This window comes from Podospora pseudopauciseta, assembly GCF_035222475.1.
Source record: "Podospora pseudopauciseta strain CBS 411.78 chromosome 2 map unlocalized CBS411.78m_2, whole genome shotgun sequence".
NCBI lineage: Eukaryota > Fungi > Ascomycota > Sordariomycetes > Sordariales > Podosporaceae > Podospora > Podospora pseudopauciseta.
This window is the reverse complement of record NW_026946663.1, coordinates 4,018,484-4,035,100: the sequence shown is the minus strand read 5'-3', so window position 1 is coordinate 4,035,100 and position 16,617 is coordinate 4,018,484. Positions and strand designations below refer to the sequence as shown.

Here is a 16,617-nt window from a genome sequence, read left to right as displayed (position 1 = left end):
GAGTTTCCCCTTCTGGAAACATCTGGATACGAGTAGGATGTGTGGTTTGTTTGTATGCCGTCAAACGTGACTTTTCACATGAGTGTGTGAGCGCTCAAGACCTTCGGACCGGAGCCGCCACCTTTCGGCATGATGATGATAGGTAAAATATAAGAAAGTTATACCGGGCCGAGATCGGTCAAGAGGATGATGGGATGAACTCGGATGAAGGGGGCTGAAGGGGGTAACACAGTTGAGTAATGCCTACCTACCGGACAGACATTTTGAACGGAGAAGTGACACAGCATACCTCAAGGTAACCACCTGTCAACCCCCCCTTCGCTTGTCTTTTCCTCTCTTCTTGGTTGGCTAAGTGTCACAAAAGAGCACAAGATAAGGTAAACCACAATGTACAGCAGGCAGGCAGGCAGGCAGGTAAGTAGGTAGTTAGGTAGGTAGGTAGGTAGGTAGGTAGGTTATCAGTGTCGTTACACGCACAGTTCTTTTCTCCCAACAACAACCCTTTCCCATAAGGTAGGTACCATCCCATCCATCCTGATCAGTCACCAGCCCGGTGATTACCCCCTCCCCTGATCGGTGCTATCTGATTCGAAGAAACTAACTAGGTAGGTCGGTCTAGGTATGCGGCCTTAATCCTGTTTCGTTCCGGAATAGCCTCATCGACATGGTCTTGTGAGGGAAACCGTGCAGATACATATTGGTTACACAACCAAAACCCTGTCTGTCTGTCTGTGTGTATGTATGTATGTATGTATGTATGTAAGTGGGTGTGTGTCCAAGCTGTGCCGCCACGCCGCGTCAATCTATCATCCCCAAGATCAACCATGCGGGAGAGCCAGGTTTTGTGTGGTGTTCTGCTGGTCAGGGTTGGAGGGGGAAAGCAGATCAGAGATCATCGCCCACTTACAGCAAGGAGATAGTGACGTTTGTTCGAAGGTTGGCGCCCCTTGTGCTGTCATAAACGCCCCCGCGTTTATTCGTGAGAGGAAAAGGGTTTGTCAGACGTTGATTTCAAGTGAGGAACGAGGTTTGTAATGTGTCCTTTGAAAAGGTTACACAAACAACTCGTTCCGAGTATGTCCAAAGCGTAAGAACACAGCCTGTCAGTTTTACATCCTAGCAAGGATAGTTTGAGACACAAGCAGATAATGGTAATCAACTGAGACACCGAAAACCTTCTCTTTACAATCTTCCGAACCCCAAAAACATGTGCTTGATATCTGCAACTTGTATTGTGTTCTGTCGGGTATTCTTTCCATCTTTGAACTTGTCTTGCAACACCGGGAATCTTTTTCCCAACCTCACACACCAATAGCGCCGCAGGCTCGTGCGAGACAAGAGCCCTATCCTTATGTGATCCGGACCATGCTGCCCAGTGTTTATATCCACCACCACCACCACCAGTGACCTCAAAGCCCACCTTTAAGCAGAATGTCTGCCAGCCGGGAGGGATCCACGATCCATCCTCGTCCTACCACCATCGCCTCGCTTACACGGAAATGGCATAAGCTCGGTGTTGTGTTGACATAATCCCTCGTGTAACCCGAGCCTAGCTGACTGACAGGGGATGGATGATCCTCTTCTCTGTCCAGCTGATGACAGCAAAGCTACCTACCTACCTTGTTGGTCAATGTTGCCATTTTTGGGCTCTCTTCCTCGAGAAAGAGATGACAAAAATGTCTTCGCCAATCGCGCCTAATAAGAAGTCGGTGTTACAGACGATAATCCTGATAGGTCTGCACGGATAAAGATTCTGAATCCTTCGACTGGGGAGGCGGGGACATTTCGGATGGTTGCGTCTGATCCTTCCTGCTGCCAGCAAAGAGCTTTTCTTTTTTCTTTCTTTTTTGGGGGGGGTTGGGGTTGGGGTTTGGGTTTGGCTCCCCCACAATGCACAACTGATGTAGTAGTAGTAACAGGGGAAAAAAAAAGCCCAAAAAATGATTCCTGTTCTCACTATGGGATTACTGCCACCCGTGTACCCCCATCCGACGTGAAGCCTCCGAGCGGCTGCTGGGTTGTACAGGCCGTAAAATGGACGGACTCATCCCACATAATCGTGACCACACCCTGCTCGGTGAAGCACCAGCCCGCCCGCAGCCGCCGATGGTTCCGGACCAAGCTGGCGGCCGCACACACGCTGTTGTCGGCATGTTTTGGATTCCGTGTAAACATGGTCATTGTTGTGAAGGGCCGGCCTTTCGGTGACAGTAGCCTTAGATATCCCGCCACACATCTCTGTATCTTGCCCATTTGTTGAAGCCTACAATTGGTCAGCCGCCGTAGACAGTTGTAAATTCTTTGCTTTGTTACACTCACCCATAGATGGGAACCCCTCATCGCCACCCTTGACGGCGTCCATAAACAGCTGTGTCATCCCCTGCTCAGCAAGCAGCTGAATGCAGCTGTCTAATAGTCTGACCATCACAGCGCTCCGCCGACCTGAATCTCTGCATAGATCATCTTGCACCGTAACGGTTAGCACATGACGACGTGGTGCTCAGAAGAACACTGACCTGCAATGCAAACGCACGTTACCCCGCCAACATCATCCCCAATCATGTTGGTCCAAGGCAGATCCTCGGCCACCGGACTCCCCGTGTTCTTGACATATGTCAAAGCCGCGGCAACCATCGTGCCGGCTTCGTCCAGTCCGACAACAATGTCGCGGATGTTCATCGAGTTCGCCAGCTTGGCATACTGGTCGTACCAGCCCACATTGTCCCTCCTCCTAGACTCCGACCCTACCAGCGCCAACACCATGTCGAACTCGTTAAATTCGCACTGGCGGAACACCGGCCCCGGTGGCAACACGGTTGGAATAGGCCAATCCGCAAACTTCAGCAGCCAGTCGCACGCCTCCTGCCCAGTCCCCGGGCCCGGTAACTGGGTAAGAATAGGCCAGTTGCGTCGCCCAAACCAATCCTCCACCGGTGAGTCCATCGGAAGCCCATACAACAGCCGAGGAAACGTGCTCCCAAGCTGTAACCGGCACACACCACGTGTCTTTGTAAGCTGCCTCAGCGCATGGTTGTGCAAGCTCAACCCGATGCCTCGTTTCCGGTACGCTGGGCGCACAAGCAAGGCAGCCACGGACCCGACCAGGCGTTCCTCCTCAGCCCCGGCATAAGTTGTATACGTCGCACAAAACCCGAGCAGCTGGGAGGTCCCCGGCTCACGAACCACGTAATGCATCGCCCACCCATCCCGTCGCAGCAGCGCCTGGAACAAGAAGCGGCTCAGGTGGAAGTTGTCTGGGAAGCACCGGCACCAGAGCTCATACGACGCATCCATGTCCCGGGGCCCGTTCCATACCTCGACCGACCAGGCCTTTGGGGCGAGGACCAGATTCTGCAGGTTAGGACCGGTTGATGGTGGCCGCTTTTTGGTCTCTCCGAATATGACGTCTGCCGCTGCTTCGAGATCGGACGGGTCGAGGCTGGGTACCTGCACTATCGCCGGGAACGACTTTTCGATGGGCCCCAGCTCTCGGGCGTCGCAGCAGGCCACGATGACATGTGGTCGGTTCTCGCAGATACTTCGTGTGATCTCGGCCAGTGCCACTTGCGAGGGCTGACCATGGACAGGTGGACCTGAGAGGACGAAAATGATCGCCGTGGCTAGCCTGATGTGCACAACATGTGTGCCGGTGATACCGTAGCGTGGTAGGTAGGGCACATGCCGAACCCAGGGATGATGCTTCGCCAATGCCTTGCCTAGGGATTCGAACGGGTCACTGGTAAGTGATGTCTCTGAATTCATTTTCGAACTGCCAAGATCCGGTATGATTCCAGGTGTGAGCAGCAACAGGAGGTCGCCATCCTTGAGTGGTTTTGATAGTGGCAGATAGGAATGCAAATCTTGCATGACCGTAGTCACCCGGTGCTTGCTGAGGTCCATGGGAACAGGAGAGGTAGGGTCAAGGTCAGTTGTTGAGGGTTCGGGAGGACTCATTATGAATTAACAAATGTGTCTGGGTTCATCGGTCAGTCAATGGTCAGGGGTTGAGGGCGAGGGTGGTCTTGAGCCTCACTTACATCACCTTTTGTACAGCTTCAAAACCTCACACATTTCTGAACAGGAACCCCACCCATGCAAGCCTTTTTCTTGAACTTTCTTGATCTCGTGCCGTGTCAGTCCACGCGTACTGTCTTAGGGACAAGTCGGATACGGGATGAAAAGGGTTATTAGTTGCAGCCCGAAAGCTGGTGGTGAGCGGTACGGTATAAGTTGCGTAATGGGGATCCCAGGGCCGGGTGAAATGGCCTTCAACCAGGACTTTCCGAGGTAAAATGCAGCGAACTTGGTAGGATTTTTTGGTGCCCTTTTGGGCGGAGAGGAACGAGCCAAGAACAGGGCCAATGGGAGCGGCAGAGGAAAGTTGGGGGCACCACGAGTCGGCAACGGTAGATGGGTGCGTGTGGTTATGTATGTAAGTTGAATTTATTGCAGGAACCTAACAAGTGAAGGTGGGTGTGTGTGTGTGTGTGTGTGTGTGACACCACACCCCCCGAAGCTCGTCAAGCAAGAGATGAGATAGACGCGGGAAGACCAGAAACAGCGCCTCTTTTCGAGGAAAAATTCCATCGAGTTCCCTGTCAGCCCTCCTGTCAGCGGGGTCTCAGAAAACGGCCTAGGTGGCTTTCAGTGCCGCTTCAGGTGTAAGATTGGCCTCTGGATGTACTGTAGGTGGTGACTGGCACAACAGGCGACCGGGTAACACCATAGTGGCAGCCTGTTCAATGCCGTTGTGGTTACTGTTTGATATTTGCACTTCGGCTTGGTGTAGGCTGCATGACAAGTGCGGTGGGTGGTGGTGGTGGTGAAGGGTCAATTGGTGGGTGATGTACGCCTGAAAGAAGCTTGGGTTGTACAGAAAGACGTGCAGATATTGGAGGTCAAGCAAGAAGCATGACGCGCTGATACCGACCTGCGTATCCATAGACTTGTTGTATTCAGTGTTGGTGATGTTGGTGTTGGTGTCGGTGTCGCTCGCTGTTGGCTTCACCAGTCGATCATCCGGTGGTTCTCTTTGTCGGCATCGGGGCCTGGATGGTCCGCGCCGCTTTGCCCCATGTCTGAATGTGTTGCCTTGCCGGAGCTTTTGATCTCGGAAGCGTAGACGCCGCTATTGCTGACTGATTGGTGTTACACAGAAAAGTCTGGTTACAGCGTGATGACCGACCGTACTCGTACTCGACGACGGTAACACATCTTGTTGAAGATACGGCAAGTGCATTGTCGAGAGGCGGCCGAGCATGGGTAGCACAAGCGTGAAGGTAACCTCCCAAGGAGCAAGGAGCAAGGGGTAGAAAGAAACGCGGAAGCGCAGGCCGTGTGGGGAAGGCCCGACAACAGCTATACTTGTCACCGAGAATAAATGTCGAGAAGGATCGGGCGAGTGAGCAGACGTGGGGGTGCCGGCAAGGTTGGGGATGTGTCTCGTTCAGACAGACGTCAGACGGGCTGTCTTGATTGTTGATTGTTGCGCGGGTGGAAAGTCTGTGTAACAGGCCTCATCTCGACCGTCACCGTCAGGGCAGTCTTGCTTCATTACCCGGCCTTGCCGACAGCAGAACCAAGAACCAGGCATATGATAATGAAGATGCAAAATATGTCCAGATTGGGCAGTTGAAGGTTACACATATAGACATGCAACCCGGGACTGCTTGGCATTAAAAGTTTGGCGGGTTAGGGTTACAATCACGTTTTGAAGATGCCAAGGACAAGGTTCCTGTCGAAACGCGTTCGACGCGTGTTCCAGAGCATAGGTATCACAGGTCAGGTTACCTTTTTGGGGTATAGTGGAGTGGTTTGGAAGGTCCAATGGACGGAATTCACGGCCAAACAACATCGATTCAGCATTTATCAGCCTAAAAAGTCAGAAATCCCAACATGAGTTTGTCCCCTCCACCAGGCGACCGGCTTGACCAGCTTTTGGACGACTTGGAAACAGGTATGGTGTCTTTTATGATTGCATGCATAACTCGCAATTACATTGTTCGCTCACTAACTCGCAGGCAGCATCCAAAATCCCGGCCAAACGACGCCAAACAAGCATCAAACCCACAGTCGAAAAGACCACATCACTTCTCTACGACCGAGGCGCTCTTCCAGATGACCTCATCCGTCTGGTCGACTTGTTAACCCAACACAATCACCTGGACCAGGCCAGTCTGTCGGCAATCACCCGCAACCTCTATCCTTTGGGAAAAGTCAGCGATGAAGTCCTTTTACGAATCGTCGGTGCCTTGGGCCACGGCCACCTCAAGCCATCGTTTCCCCTTCAGAGCCTGTTCCTGAAATGGCTGGTGATGGTGTACCACCTGTTGCAGAACCCAACCATCTTGTCACAGACATACGCCGTCTTGTTCAACCTTCTCGATTCGGCTGCCATCAGGTACGTCGAAAAACTCGGTTCAGATGATGTTTGGAATCTCGTCTTGCTGACCATGGTCACTTGCCCTCGCACAGACCGCAGCTGTGTCACCTTCTGGCGCTTATCACCAGGCGGAAGCATGTGCGACCATTTAGGATTCAGACCATGTGAGTGAGCGATCGTATACCTCGTATTTTGCGACTGACCAGGACTGACATAATCATGGATTAGACTGGCTCTTTCGCGACAGACTGGCGGTGACCCCAACTTGACTGGTCTGCTCAGGGTGTTCAAGAACTACTATCCAGAGATTATCGTGGGCGACATCACCAAGGGACGTGCGGCTGCTTTTAAACACCCAGATGTCCAGTGGAGGGAGCGGCTCAACGAGATTCAGCAACAGCATTTCGACCGGCATGAAGACGACGGGACCAGAAACGGCTTTGCTGTCAGTCATGCTTTGGGACGCCGGTTGAAGGGGGCGAGAGCTCTTATTCCCAACGTTCATACGCTACATGCCCACGAAACCTCGGTGACACTCGAGGAGTTTGACAGTGCCGAGGGGTTTGTCAACAGTCTCGAAAAGATCGAAATGCCCTCGCAGCTGGTTGCCGTCCTTGCAGACCCCTTGCTGCAGAAGTTTTTGTTGCTGCGGCCCAGTCAGGAGGCTTCGCAGCGCATAAGCAACTGGCTGATGGCGTGTGTGGGTGATGTGGCGAGCGGTGATACACACCCGTCATTCCTACTCGATATGGTAGAGGTGATTCGTGATTATGTCTTGAGTACCAAGGTTTGTTGTGTCTATTGTTCCACACAACTCCTCAATGCTAACATGCTGCAGGAATTATCTCCCGTTTTGATGGAATTCTTCCAAAGCTTCCTGCAGACATGGAACGGGTTAGACAAACGAGACATAGTCCTCGAGACCTTGAGCTACCTCCCCCTGCTTGACTTTACCGGTATGCCCTCACCTTCATCCCTAATCACCCAACTTGTCACTAACCCATTCAGAATTATCCCCCCTCTTCACCCTCCTCCAATCTAAGCTCCTCAACAACACCCCCCAATCCCAGCTCGCCCTGCTAACCTTTTACACCCTCCTCCTAAACAACTGGACGACCCGCCTCCTCTCCCGACCCGCCTCCTCCCTCCCATCACAACCAGTCACCTCCATCCCCTCCCTCCTCACCCACGTCAACCCCCTCTGCCTAACTCTATCCCAATCCTCCCCTTCCGTCTCCACCTCCCTCGCCATCCTAGACTTCTACACCGCCACAGGCAGAATCTACTCCTCCCCCATCCTCCTCCTCCACATCCCCATTGCCATCCCCCCACCCTTGCTAGTCTACAACCTAGCCTTCTCCCCCTCCCTAACCGTCCTATCCCGCCTCTGCTCCATCCTAACAGTCTATAAAATAGCCTGGGAGACCGTCATAACCAAGAAGACCTCCCCTCAGCAACAGCAACGAAAACCATCACAGGAAGAATGGTCCCAGATCAACATCTTCAACGGCTTCCTGATGGACATCTGCAACAACCTCTGGAGGGGACGTGCATTCGCCCTCGCACCAACATCCGACCCTGGCTCCCCCGACGCCAACGCCAGGGGTTGCCGCATACCGAAATCGCTTGTCCCTGTTTTGGACTCGTATCTCAGAGATCTAGACGATGATTTAAAGCTCGAGACTGTTTTTGGTCTGAGCTACAACCCGGTGCTTTGTCTGCAGAGTATCAAATTTGTGAGGGGGCTGGAAGAAAAGGAAATGAAAAAGGGGGGGCTGTTGGTAAGGCATGCTGGGCCGGTGACGCAGCAGAGTTTGGTGAGACTGGCTGGGAGGGGGGGGGTGAGACTCAGCTGGCAGGAGTACAGGGCGGGAGTGTTGGGGTGGTTGGAGGGGGAGGAGGTGGGGCAGGGGGGGTTGCCGGAGTTGATGTATAACACCATGAAGAATTTGATGGGGGCTAGACGGGGGACGGAGGGAGGGGGAGGGAGTTCGTTTTCCTCGCTGGCGTAGGGGAAAAGGGATGTGCTTGTTGATGGATGGGTATCATTCTTGTGTTTGGTTAAAAATAACTGAGGTCTAACCACCGTGCATGGTCGAGACAAAAACAACTTTATCCCCTGCCTTGAGCTCGCATTCTTCCTCCCCTTCGAGTTCCCAGTCTGCCTCGTTGATGAGGACCAGTATGCCGGGTGTTCTGGTTGGTTAGTTGTGCTCGGCCTGTTCAAAGGAAAACAGGAACACTTACAAGTGACCATCGCCTTGCACGAAAAATTCTGTCCTTGGGTGCTTGAGGTGGTGCTTGACGAGGTATGAGATTAGGAAGCCGACGTTGGCGGGGGAGGAGTCGGAGGGGTTGAGGAGGGGGAGGGAGATGGTGTGGGATGTTTTGTTGGAGAAGAGGGTGTCTAGGCCGCCTCTGTGTGAATGTCAGTATCATGAGAAATGATTAACAACTCTATGATGAGAGATGGTATGTGGTGGTGATATCAAACCAGTAACCGAATAAGACTGAGAGGGGCTTACAGGAAATCCACCGAGATGGGCATGGTCTCTGGTTCTGGTGCCATTTTGATGATCTTGCTATGTAGCCTCAGTTGTTGAGATAAAATGGAGAACAAAAACCGTGAAAACCAGTTGTAATATCAACCCTTCAGAAGTTGAATCATATCAAATTGAATCATTCCCTCGCAAGGTTTCACACTCAAAAGATAGCTACCCCACACTTTATTGCTCACAGTCCTCCAAAAAACCTTCCCAACCCTGACATTTCGACCAATCACAGTCCTCCATTTCTCACATCTGCCTTCCCTTTTCTCGAAACAGTTCATGTGAAATCACGCCTCTCACTATACGACAGAGACAAAAAATTTATATAAAAAATGGCCGACACAGAGACGATAAGAGCAGACAGCAGCTATCTGGCCGCGGGAGCAAACAGGTACTCTGCCGCCTCTGACTGGAGCGCCGAGGGGGTGGTGGCTTTCGGGTCGGATGCGAATGTTTGTTTGTGGAATCCTCAAGTATGTTTTCTCTTTCCTACCCTAACATAGGGGTTGTGTGAGCAAGAAACTGATGGTGTATACAGAATCCAAGAGGTATCTCAAGCATACTCAGCCAGCACACCGGCCATGTCAAAGCCGTCAAGTTTCTCCCCAGGCTCGAGGGTGACGACAAGACTATCTTGATCAGCGGAGGAGACGACAAGGTTGTTCGTGCCTGGAGCGTGAGCCCTCGAGATGCTACAGCTTCGTATTTGCAGGCTGTGGAGGGGCATGCGGAGCCTATCAATTGCATTGCGGCTTTGGGAGTGACGCCTGCTGGGGCTCCGACGAAGAGGATATTCGCTACCGGGGCGGCAGATGCGACTGTCAGAATATGGGCTCACGATTCGGCTGCGAACGAGGAGCCGTTCAAGCTTCTCCAGTCTGTCAAGACGACCAAGAAATTCATACCCTTGGCTCTGGCGCTGAGCCCGCTGGATGATGAAGCAAACGGAATTGTGCTGGCTGTGGTGGGGACGACAAATGCGGTTCAGATATTCACAGCTGGTGCTTCAGATTTGGAGTTCACACTGCAGGCTACTCTGCCAGGGCATGAAAACTGGGTGCGGTCTCTGGATTTCATCAAGGAAAAGACAGAGGCGGGGAGTGATCTACTGCTTGCCTCGGCCAGTCAAGACAAGTATGTCCGTCTCTGGAGGTTTCACCAAGGGACGGCTCTCTCAGCCCTCAACAATGCCACCGGACTGGACCTGTCAGTCTCCCTGACACCAGGAAACAAAATCCACAAGATCTCGGCCGGCGGCACGAAATACTGCGTCATGTTCGAAGCCCTGCTGCTCGGACACGAAGACTGGATCTACACGGCCCGCTGGTCCCGAACCGCAGACGGTAAACTCCTCCTCCTCTCCGCCTCGGCCGACAACTCCCTCTCCATCTGGGAATCCGACCCCGAATCCGGCATCTGGATCACGGGCGCCCGCCTGGGAGAAGTCAGCCGCGAAAAGGGCGCCACAACAGCAACAGGCAGCATCGGCGGCTTCTGGACAGGCCTCTGGTCCCCCGCAGGAACAAGCGTCATCACCCTCGGCCGCACCGGCAGCTGGCGCCGATGGGATTACAACCCCTCCGACGACGCCTGGCAGCAAACCTACGCCATCTCGGGCCACACCCGCGCCGTGACGGGCCTCTCCTGGTCCCAAGACGGCACCTACCTCTTGTCCACCTCGTCCGACCAAACCACCCGCCTCCACGCCCAGTGGACAGGCAACGGCACCGACTCTTCCTCCTTTGGCTCCTGGCACGAGATGTCCCGCCCGCAAATCCACGGCTACGACCTCAACTGCACCGCCACCCTGGGTCCGACATCCTCCTTCGTCTCGGGGGCAGACGAAAAGCTGATGAGGGTGTTCACCGAGCCAAGGGCGGTGGCTAAAATGCTTTCTTGCCTGACAAACTCCAAAATCGACATGTCCTCCGCCCCTGACGCGGCAGACATGCCAGTGTTGGGTCTGTCCAACAAGGCCATTGACAACACCTCCTCCGAACGGCAACCTGAATCCCAAGAAGAAGAAGAAGAAGGCGGCCTCTCCCAAAGCAACTTCACCATCCCGGCCGCCCTCGAAGCAACAACCACCCACCCCCCCTTCGAAGAAAACCTCTCGCGGCACACCCTCTGGCCAGAAGTGGAAAAGCTTTACGGTCACGGGTATGAGATTTCCTGTCTGTGCTCCTCCCACGACGGGAAAATCATCGCCTCAGCCTGCAAAGCCTCGTCTCTCAACCACGCCGTGATTAGGCTGTTCGAAACAGACAAGTGGACTGAGTTACGCCCGCCGCTGCAGGCACATTCCCTGACCGTGGCGAGGGTGAGGTTCTCGGGGGATGATGAGCTGCTTTTGAGCGTGGGGAGGGATAGGCAGTGGGTTGTTTGGGGGAGGAGCGGCACGGGGTATGAGCTTGTGCAGCAGATGCAAAAGGGGCATTCGAGGATGATTCTTGACTGTGCCTGGGGGCCTGCTGAGGAGAAAAAAAGGGTTTTTGCGACGGCGGGGAGGGATAAGCTGGTTCGGTTTTGGGTTGGGGAAAACAAAGAGTTTGGGCTGGGGGGGGAGATGAAGGAGGGGGAGCCGGTTACTGCGGTGGATTTCCTGCCCGAGGTGACAACAGAGGGCAAGATGGTTTTGGCTGTGGGGACCGAGGCGGGGAGGGTCATGGTTGTTACTTTGGGTGTTGCTGAAGAGGGAAAGGTGGAGGTGGTGAGGAAGGCCGTGTTGGATAAGGGGCTCTGGTTGCCGGGGACGGTGATGCAGCTTGCTTGGAGGCCGAAGACGGATGAGCGAGATGAGAAGAAGAGGGAGCTGGCGATTGCGGGTGAGGATGGTTCGTTGAGGATATATGAGGTGGAGGTTTAGACTAGATGGTAGATGTGAATGAAAAAGCCATGATTAAAGCGTTACTATAGAACACGTTGATATCCGTGGTGTTAAGTTTATTTTTTGGTATGATATGTTTATGTGTACCGCCGTCCAAGGCATCTATCTGTATGCACCTGTTCATCCCCTTCCAAATTACTATATGACCGCCTGCTATGCCTGCCCCTAAAACGCCCAATTAATCCAACCATTCTCCCCTTATGTATGTCGTGTGAATTGCGTACACCACCCAACAGCACCACCGATAATTAACCGTTCCGTATTCCCAATCATTACTGTCACATCCCAACCGCATTAGTCGTCCATCCCCAACTTATCATCACCCAGCCCTCCAGGCCCACAGCAACCAGACCCTCCGATCGCTGCTTTTGGCCCACCATACCAGAAACCGCCACCGAAAACCTGTGTCTCGAGCAGGTCCTGAACCATTCCCGGCCCCTGTCCTTCACGAGCTTAGAGCTCCTTCACAACCCCAGCCGTCACCTCCGCAATCTTCCCCAACGTCGAACTCGTCACCTTCTCTACCGCATCCACCGGCACCTCCCCATGCATATAAAACCACGCCCTCCCCACTATGAAGGCGATGTGATGGGGGAGATACAAGACCGTCGCGATGAGCGTCAGGCTGGTCAGGAGGAACAGGATCGAGTCTGACATTTATTTTCCTGAAATTAGCAAACCACCCAACGGGAGGGAGAGGTGCGTGTGTCCGGACGTACAAAAAATAAACTTCTCCATCGGCGTGAACATGTACACGCTCATCGTCACCTCGAGCTGGTAAATCTTGAGCTCCAGCCACTTGCTCAGCCTGTCGATGGGAGACATGGTGAGTTTTTCCTCTGCCGTGGGGGGGCGGTAGTTGTTCATTGTTGTCATTTTGGCGGTTTTTTATTGTTTTTTTTTTTTTGTTTTCCCTATTCTTCTCTGCTGAACTTTGCGAAATACGGTGAATGGTGGTGTGGTGTGGCGTGGTGAGGCGTGGTGTGGTGTGGTGTGTTGTCGCAAAAGTTGCAACTTTTTGGGAATTAATTCCTGGACTGGGCAAGGTTCCAGAAGCGCGACGGTTCAGGGGCTCGCGGCGGGCGGCGGTCAGTCAAAGTCGGGGCGGAAGTATCGGCCATTTAACTGGGTGGGTATGGCTGATTGGCCAATTCTCGATAAGTCACAAGGCAACTCCATAATTCCTTATCTGCGTCGCGACACGGGGATGGATTGGTGACGCCGTCAACAGCCAGCACTTACAGACATGAGTATAGCTTCAACCATCCCTCCAGTTTACAGCCACAATGTTTTCCCTACGACCCCTCCTCCGCCACCAACCATGCCACCTCCTCACCCGTTACCATCCCTTCCCACGACCACCACCACCAACAACAACAACAACAACAACAGCAGTAGCAATACCCGCACCCTTCCACACCACCCCTCCCAACCAAAACAAAAAAACCGTATCCCGCAAACAAATGCCCTCAAGACCTAAACCACCCCCCGAATCCGAAATCGAAGAGTCCTTCCTCAAGGGGTCAGGCCCGGGTGGTCAGAAAATCGTGCGTTATATACTCCCCCTCCCCCGCCCCCCCAAACTCCCCCCCCTCTTTCCAAACCCAACCGCACCACCACTAACACAAACCGCAACTGAAAACAGAACAAAACCAACTCGGCCGTTCAGATAAAACACCTCCCAACCAACATCGTAATCAAGTGCCAAGCCACCCGCTCCCGCTCCCAAAACCGCAAGATAGCCCGCGACATCCTCGCCGAGCGCCTCGACGAGCTCTACAACGGTTCCCAGTCGCGGGTCGCCATCGTCGGCAGCGTCAAGAAAAAAAGGGCCGACAGTGCCGCAAAAAAATCCCGCAGAAAACACAGGAAACTGGCTGAGGAAAAGGCCAGGGCTGCCGGGTTGACTTTGCCAGAGACAAAAGAGGTTCAAGAGGGAGAGGAAGTGGACGAGGAGGAGTTCGAGTGGGAGGTTGTAGATGAGGAATATCACGACGAGTCCAACGAAATAGAGACACCTGGCACCAAGTCGGAGACGGTAAAAGTCGACGGCAACGGTCATAATCTAAAAGAACCACCTGTGGACAGACAAGCAGTCATCCAAAATAAACAAGACAATCCATAATCAAGGGCAAGCCAACCATAATCAACTTGTTTTATCGTCTTCTTACACAGACAGCCACAGGATAGTGGAAAAAAAACAACTAAATTCACCCAATGGCTAGTGCAATAAAAAAAAGTTAAAAAAAAGTGCTTCATCAACCTTTACGGTCTACTTGTACCACGCGCTGCCCCCGCACAATCGCACCCGCCCGCCCAGGAAACACAGAGACTGATAATTACCGTGTCGTCCGAGAACAGACGCCCACCGTCCCCTGACCAGCGTCCAAACTTTTTGTAAATAGGAGTCTCGTCCACGAGATACAAGCCCGACGCCATAGTAATGCCTCATGCCGCTGCCGCCGCTGTGGTCTCTAGTAGAGCAAAAGGTCACCGCTGCCTGGCGACGATCCGGGAAGCTGCCACACCCTATGCTACGAGGCGGTCAGTCATTAGCCCGTTAAGAGGGGAATTGAGGAGAAAATACCTTAGAAGCACTTGCGGTGAACGATCGAGGGACCGCTCTCGTCGTACTCCTGCTTTGAGATCCACATCTGCTGGAAGGTGGAGAGAGAGGCCAAAATGGAACCACCGATCCAGACGGAGTACTTGCGCTCGGGAGGAGCAATGATCTTGACCTTCATGGAAGAAGGAGCAAGAGCAGTGATCTCCTTCTGCATACGATCGGAGAGACCAGGGTACATGGTGGTACCACCAGACTAGTCAGGGGTCAGCCTTTGCCACATTGAAGGAATAGGAGGGTCACCCCGGAAATAATCACCATGACGATGTTGCCGTAGAGGTCCTTTCTGACATCGACGTCGCACTTCATGATGGAGTTGAAAGTGGTGACGTGGATACCGCCAGACTCCAGGCCAAGGACGGAAGGCTGGAAGAGGGCCTCGGGGGCGCGGAAACGTTCGTTGCCAATTGTAATGACCTGGCCGTCGGGAAGCTCATACGACTTCTCCAGACTGGAACTCTGAGCAGCAGTCTGGATCTCCTGCTCAAAGTCGAGAGCAACGTAGCAGAGCTTCTCCTTGATGTCACGGACGATTTCACGCTCGGCCGTGGTGGAGAAAGTATAACCACGCTCGGCGAGGATCTTCATCAGATAGTCGGTCAAATCACGGCCGGCCATGTCGACACGGGCAATGGCGTGGGGAAGGGAGAAACCCTCGTAGATGGGGACGACGTGGGTGACACCATCACCAGAGTCGAGCACGATACCGGTGGTGCGACCGGAGGCGTACAGGGAAAGGACGGCCTGAATGGAGACGTAGAAGGCGGGGGCGTTGAACGTCTCGAAAACGATCTGTGTCATCTTCTCACGGTTGCTCTTGGGGTTGATGGGAGCCTCGGTCAAGAGGACGGGGTGCTCCTCGGGGGCAACGCGGAGCTCGTTGTAGAAGGTATGATGCCAGATCTTCTCCATGTCGTCCCAGTTGGTGACGACACCGTGCTCGATAGGGTAGCGAAGCGTGAGGATACCACGCTTGGACTGGGCCTCATCACCAACGTACGAGTCTTTTTGACCCATACCAATCATAATACCATGGTGACGGGGGCGACCGACAATGGAAGCTGGGGCGGTGAGTTAGCTGAAATGTCCAAAAAGGCAGCCATTGCTGGCAGCTTGCCCGCGCGGTGCGGTTGACCAGAGGCGCGACTTACGGAAAACGGCACGAGGAGCATCATCACCGGCGAAACCGGCCTTGCACATGCCGGAGCTAGATGCACGTCAGTTTCCATCCATTTTTTGTCCTGTGTGGTTTCTCTCATGTTCGCGGGGACGGCGAGTTTGTTGCTAGGCCAGCGGGCTCGATGATGTGTCGAGTTGCGTCGCTGCTCCGCCCCCGCAGAACCGAGTCGGTGAGATTGGGAGAGATTGGGAGATTGCGGGATCGCGGCTTACCCATTGTCGATAACGAGGGCAGCAACTTCTTCTGCACGCGGGACACCGGATCAGCATTTGTTTGATCATCAAGGTATTCCAGGCATTTGGACTGCCAGCTAGCTGCTTGCGAAAGGGGCAGCAGCAGTCGTCATCTTCGCAGCTGGGAAACTGGCAGCCTGAGCTTGGTAGGTTAGGTGTGGTGACTTACCCTCCATTTTGATAGATTATTTGCTTGTAGACGAAAAGTTTGAAGGTGAAAAAGTCAATAATCAGCTTGCGCGATTCCCGGATCGTCAAGAGCAGGAGGTTGATGGATGGTTATGGGTTGTCGGAGACAGATGCAGAGGCGGAGAGTGGAAAAAGATGGGTTCCCGCGGCGCGAGGTTGGAAAGGGGAGGTGAATTTAAGGTCAGTGCTTGGGTCTTGGTTCCTCCCCCCCCTCCCCAGTCCCCAGCGCTCCAGGAGAGACTGGTGGGTGGAGCGACACACACACACGCTGACGAAGGAAGGCCCTGTCCCCCCCTGCAACGATGTCACAGCTGCTTCCCAACCCACTGCCTGTCTGACTGCCTACATAAAATCAACTGGCACTGGCAAGTCGAGACCGCCTAATTTGGCAGAAACAAGGGATCGACTTGCCGCTTTAACAAATCTGGCCTGGTTGTCTGCTTCGTCACTGATGTGGCTGGGCTGACAGCTTGTGAATATTTGGAGTTGTAACTATCTATTTCTATTCCAACGCTTTGTCTTTCCATCTCTCAATCCCGTCCCTCTCTGGCCGTCGACAGTAGAGGTACCTCTC

The 16,617-nt window shown here is 53.6% G+C and overlaps 8 protein-coding genes across 8 annotated transcripts; 3 read left to right on the top strand and 5 right to left on the bottom strand.

Annotated features, from left to right (window-relative positions):
- Window positions 1-398: 398 nt before the first annotated feature.
- On the bottom strand, window positions 399-1,784 carry QC763_0042260 (uncharacterized protein; the record flags this gene model as incomplete). The annotated part of the gene is made up of 4 exons (XM_062905648.1): window positions 399-854; window positions 1,310-1,471; window positions 1,494-1,549; window positions 1,721-1,784. The coding sequence occupies 4 exons, from the start codon at window positions 1,782-1,784 to the stop codon at window positions 819-821; spliced, it is 318 nt and encodes a 105-aa protein (XP_062769058.1). The 3' UTR covers window positions 399-818.
- Window positions 1,785-2,216: 432 nt separating this feature from the next.
- QC763_211260 (uncharacterized protein) lies at window positions 2,217-5,602 on the bottom strand (the record flags this gene model as incomplete). Its single annotated transcript, XM_062910169.1, has 5 exons — window positions 4,931-5,602; window positions 4,038-4,595; window positions 2,517-3,973; window positions 2,320-2,448; window positions 2,217-2,263 (listed from the first exon to the last, which is right to left on the bottom strand). Exons 3-5 carry the CDS (start codon window positions 3,952-3,954, stop codon window positions 2,217-2,219), a joined length of 1,614 nt encoding a protein of 537 aa, XP_062769057.1. The 5' UTR covers window positions 3,955-3,973; window positions 4,038-4,595; window positions 4,931-5,602.
- QC763_211250 (uncharacterized protein) lies at window positions 5,594-8,394 on the top strand (the record flags this gene model as incomplete). Its single annotated transcript, XM_062910168.1, has 6 exons — window positions 5,594-5,956; window positions 6,025-6,400; window positions 6,475-6,546; window positions 6,611-7,169; window positions 7,221-7,338; window positions 7,391-8,394. The coding sequence occupies exons 1-6, from the start codon at window positions 5,896-5,898 to the stop codon at window positions 8,392-8,394; spliced, it is 2,190 nt and encodes a 729-aa protein (XP_062769056.1). The 5' UTR covers window positions 5,594-5,895.
- Window positions 6,510-9,115, bottom strand: URM1 (Ubiquitin-related modifier 1). Its single transcript, XM_062910167.1, has 3 exons — window positions 8,908-9,115; window positions 8,630-8,800; window positions 6,510-8,578 (listed from the first exon to the last, which is right to left on the bottom strand). The coding sequence occupies exons 1-3, from the start codon at window positions 8,949-8,951 to the stop codon at window positions 8,461-8,463; spliced, it is 333 nt and encodes a 110-aa protein (XP_062769055.1). The 5' UTR covers window positions 8,952-9,115; the 3' UTR covers window positions 6,510-8,460.
- Window positions 9,116-9,150: 35 nt separating this feature from the next.
- On the top strand, window positions 9,151-11,797 carry ELP2 (Elongator subunit elp2; the record flags this gene model as incomplete). Its single annotated transcript, XM_062910166.1, has 2 exons — window positions 9,151-9,404; window positions 9,470-11,797. Exons 1-2 carry the CDS (start codon window positions 9,264-9,266, stop codon window positions 11,795-11,797), a joined length of 2,469 nt encoding a protein of 822 aa, XP_062769054.1. The 5' UTR covers window positions 9,151-9,263.
- Window positions 11,798-11,813: 16 nt separating this feature from the next.
- Window positions 11,814-13,111, bottom strand: QC763_211220 (uncharacterized protein). The gene is made up of 3 exons (XM_062910165.1): window positions 13,061-13,111; window positions 12,538-12,957; window positions 11,814-12,468 (listed from the first exon to the last, which is right to left on the bottom strand). Exons 2-3 carry the CDS (start codon window positions 12,692-12,694, stop codon window positions 12,272-12,274), a joined length of 354 nt encoding a protein of 117 aa, XP_062769053.1. The 5' UTR covers window positions 12,695-12,957; window positions 13,061-13,111; the 3' UTR covers window positions 11,814-12,271.
- Window positions 12,681-13,995, top strand: QC763_211210 (uncharacterized protein). Its single transcript, XM_062910164.1, has 2 exons — window positions 12,681-13,365; window positions 13,464-13,995. The coding sequence occupies exons 1-2, from the start codon at window positions 13,105-13,107 to the stop codon at window positions 13,941-13,943; spliced, it is 741 nt and encodes a 246-aa protein (XP_062769052.1). The 5' UTR covers window positions 12,681-13,104; the 3' UTR covers window positions 13,944-13,995.
- Window positions 13,979-16,287, bottom strand: ACT1 (actin). The gene is made up of 5 exons (XM_062910163.1): window positions 16,024-16,287; window positions 15,834-15,864; window positions 15,593-15,648; window positions 14,700-15,502; window positions 13,979-14,637 (listed from the first exon to the last, which is right to left on the bottom strand). The coding sequence occupies exons 1-5, from the start codon at window positions 16,028-16,030 to the stop codon at window positions 14,407-14,409; spliced, it is 1,128 nt and encodes a 375-aa protein (XP_062769051.1). The 5' UTR covers window positions 16,031-16,287; the 3' UTR covers window positions 13,979-14,406.
- Window positions 16,288-16,617: the final 330 nt, after the last annotated feature.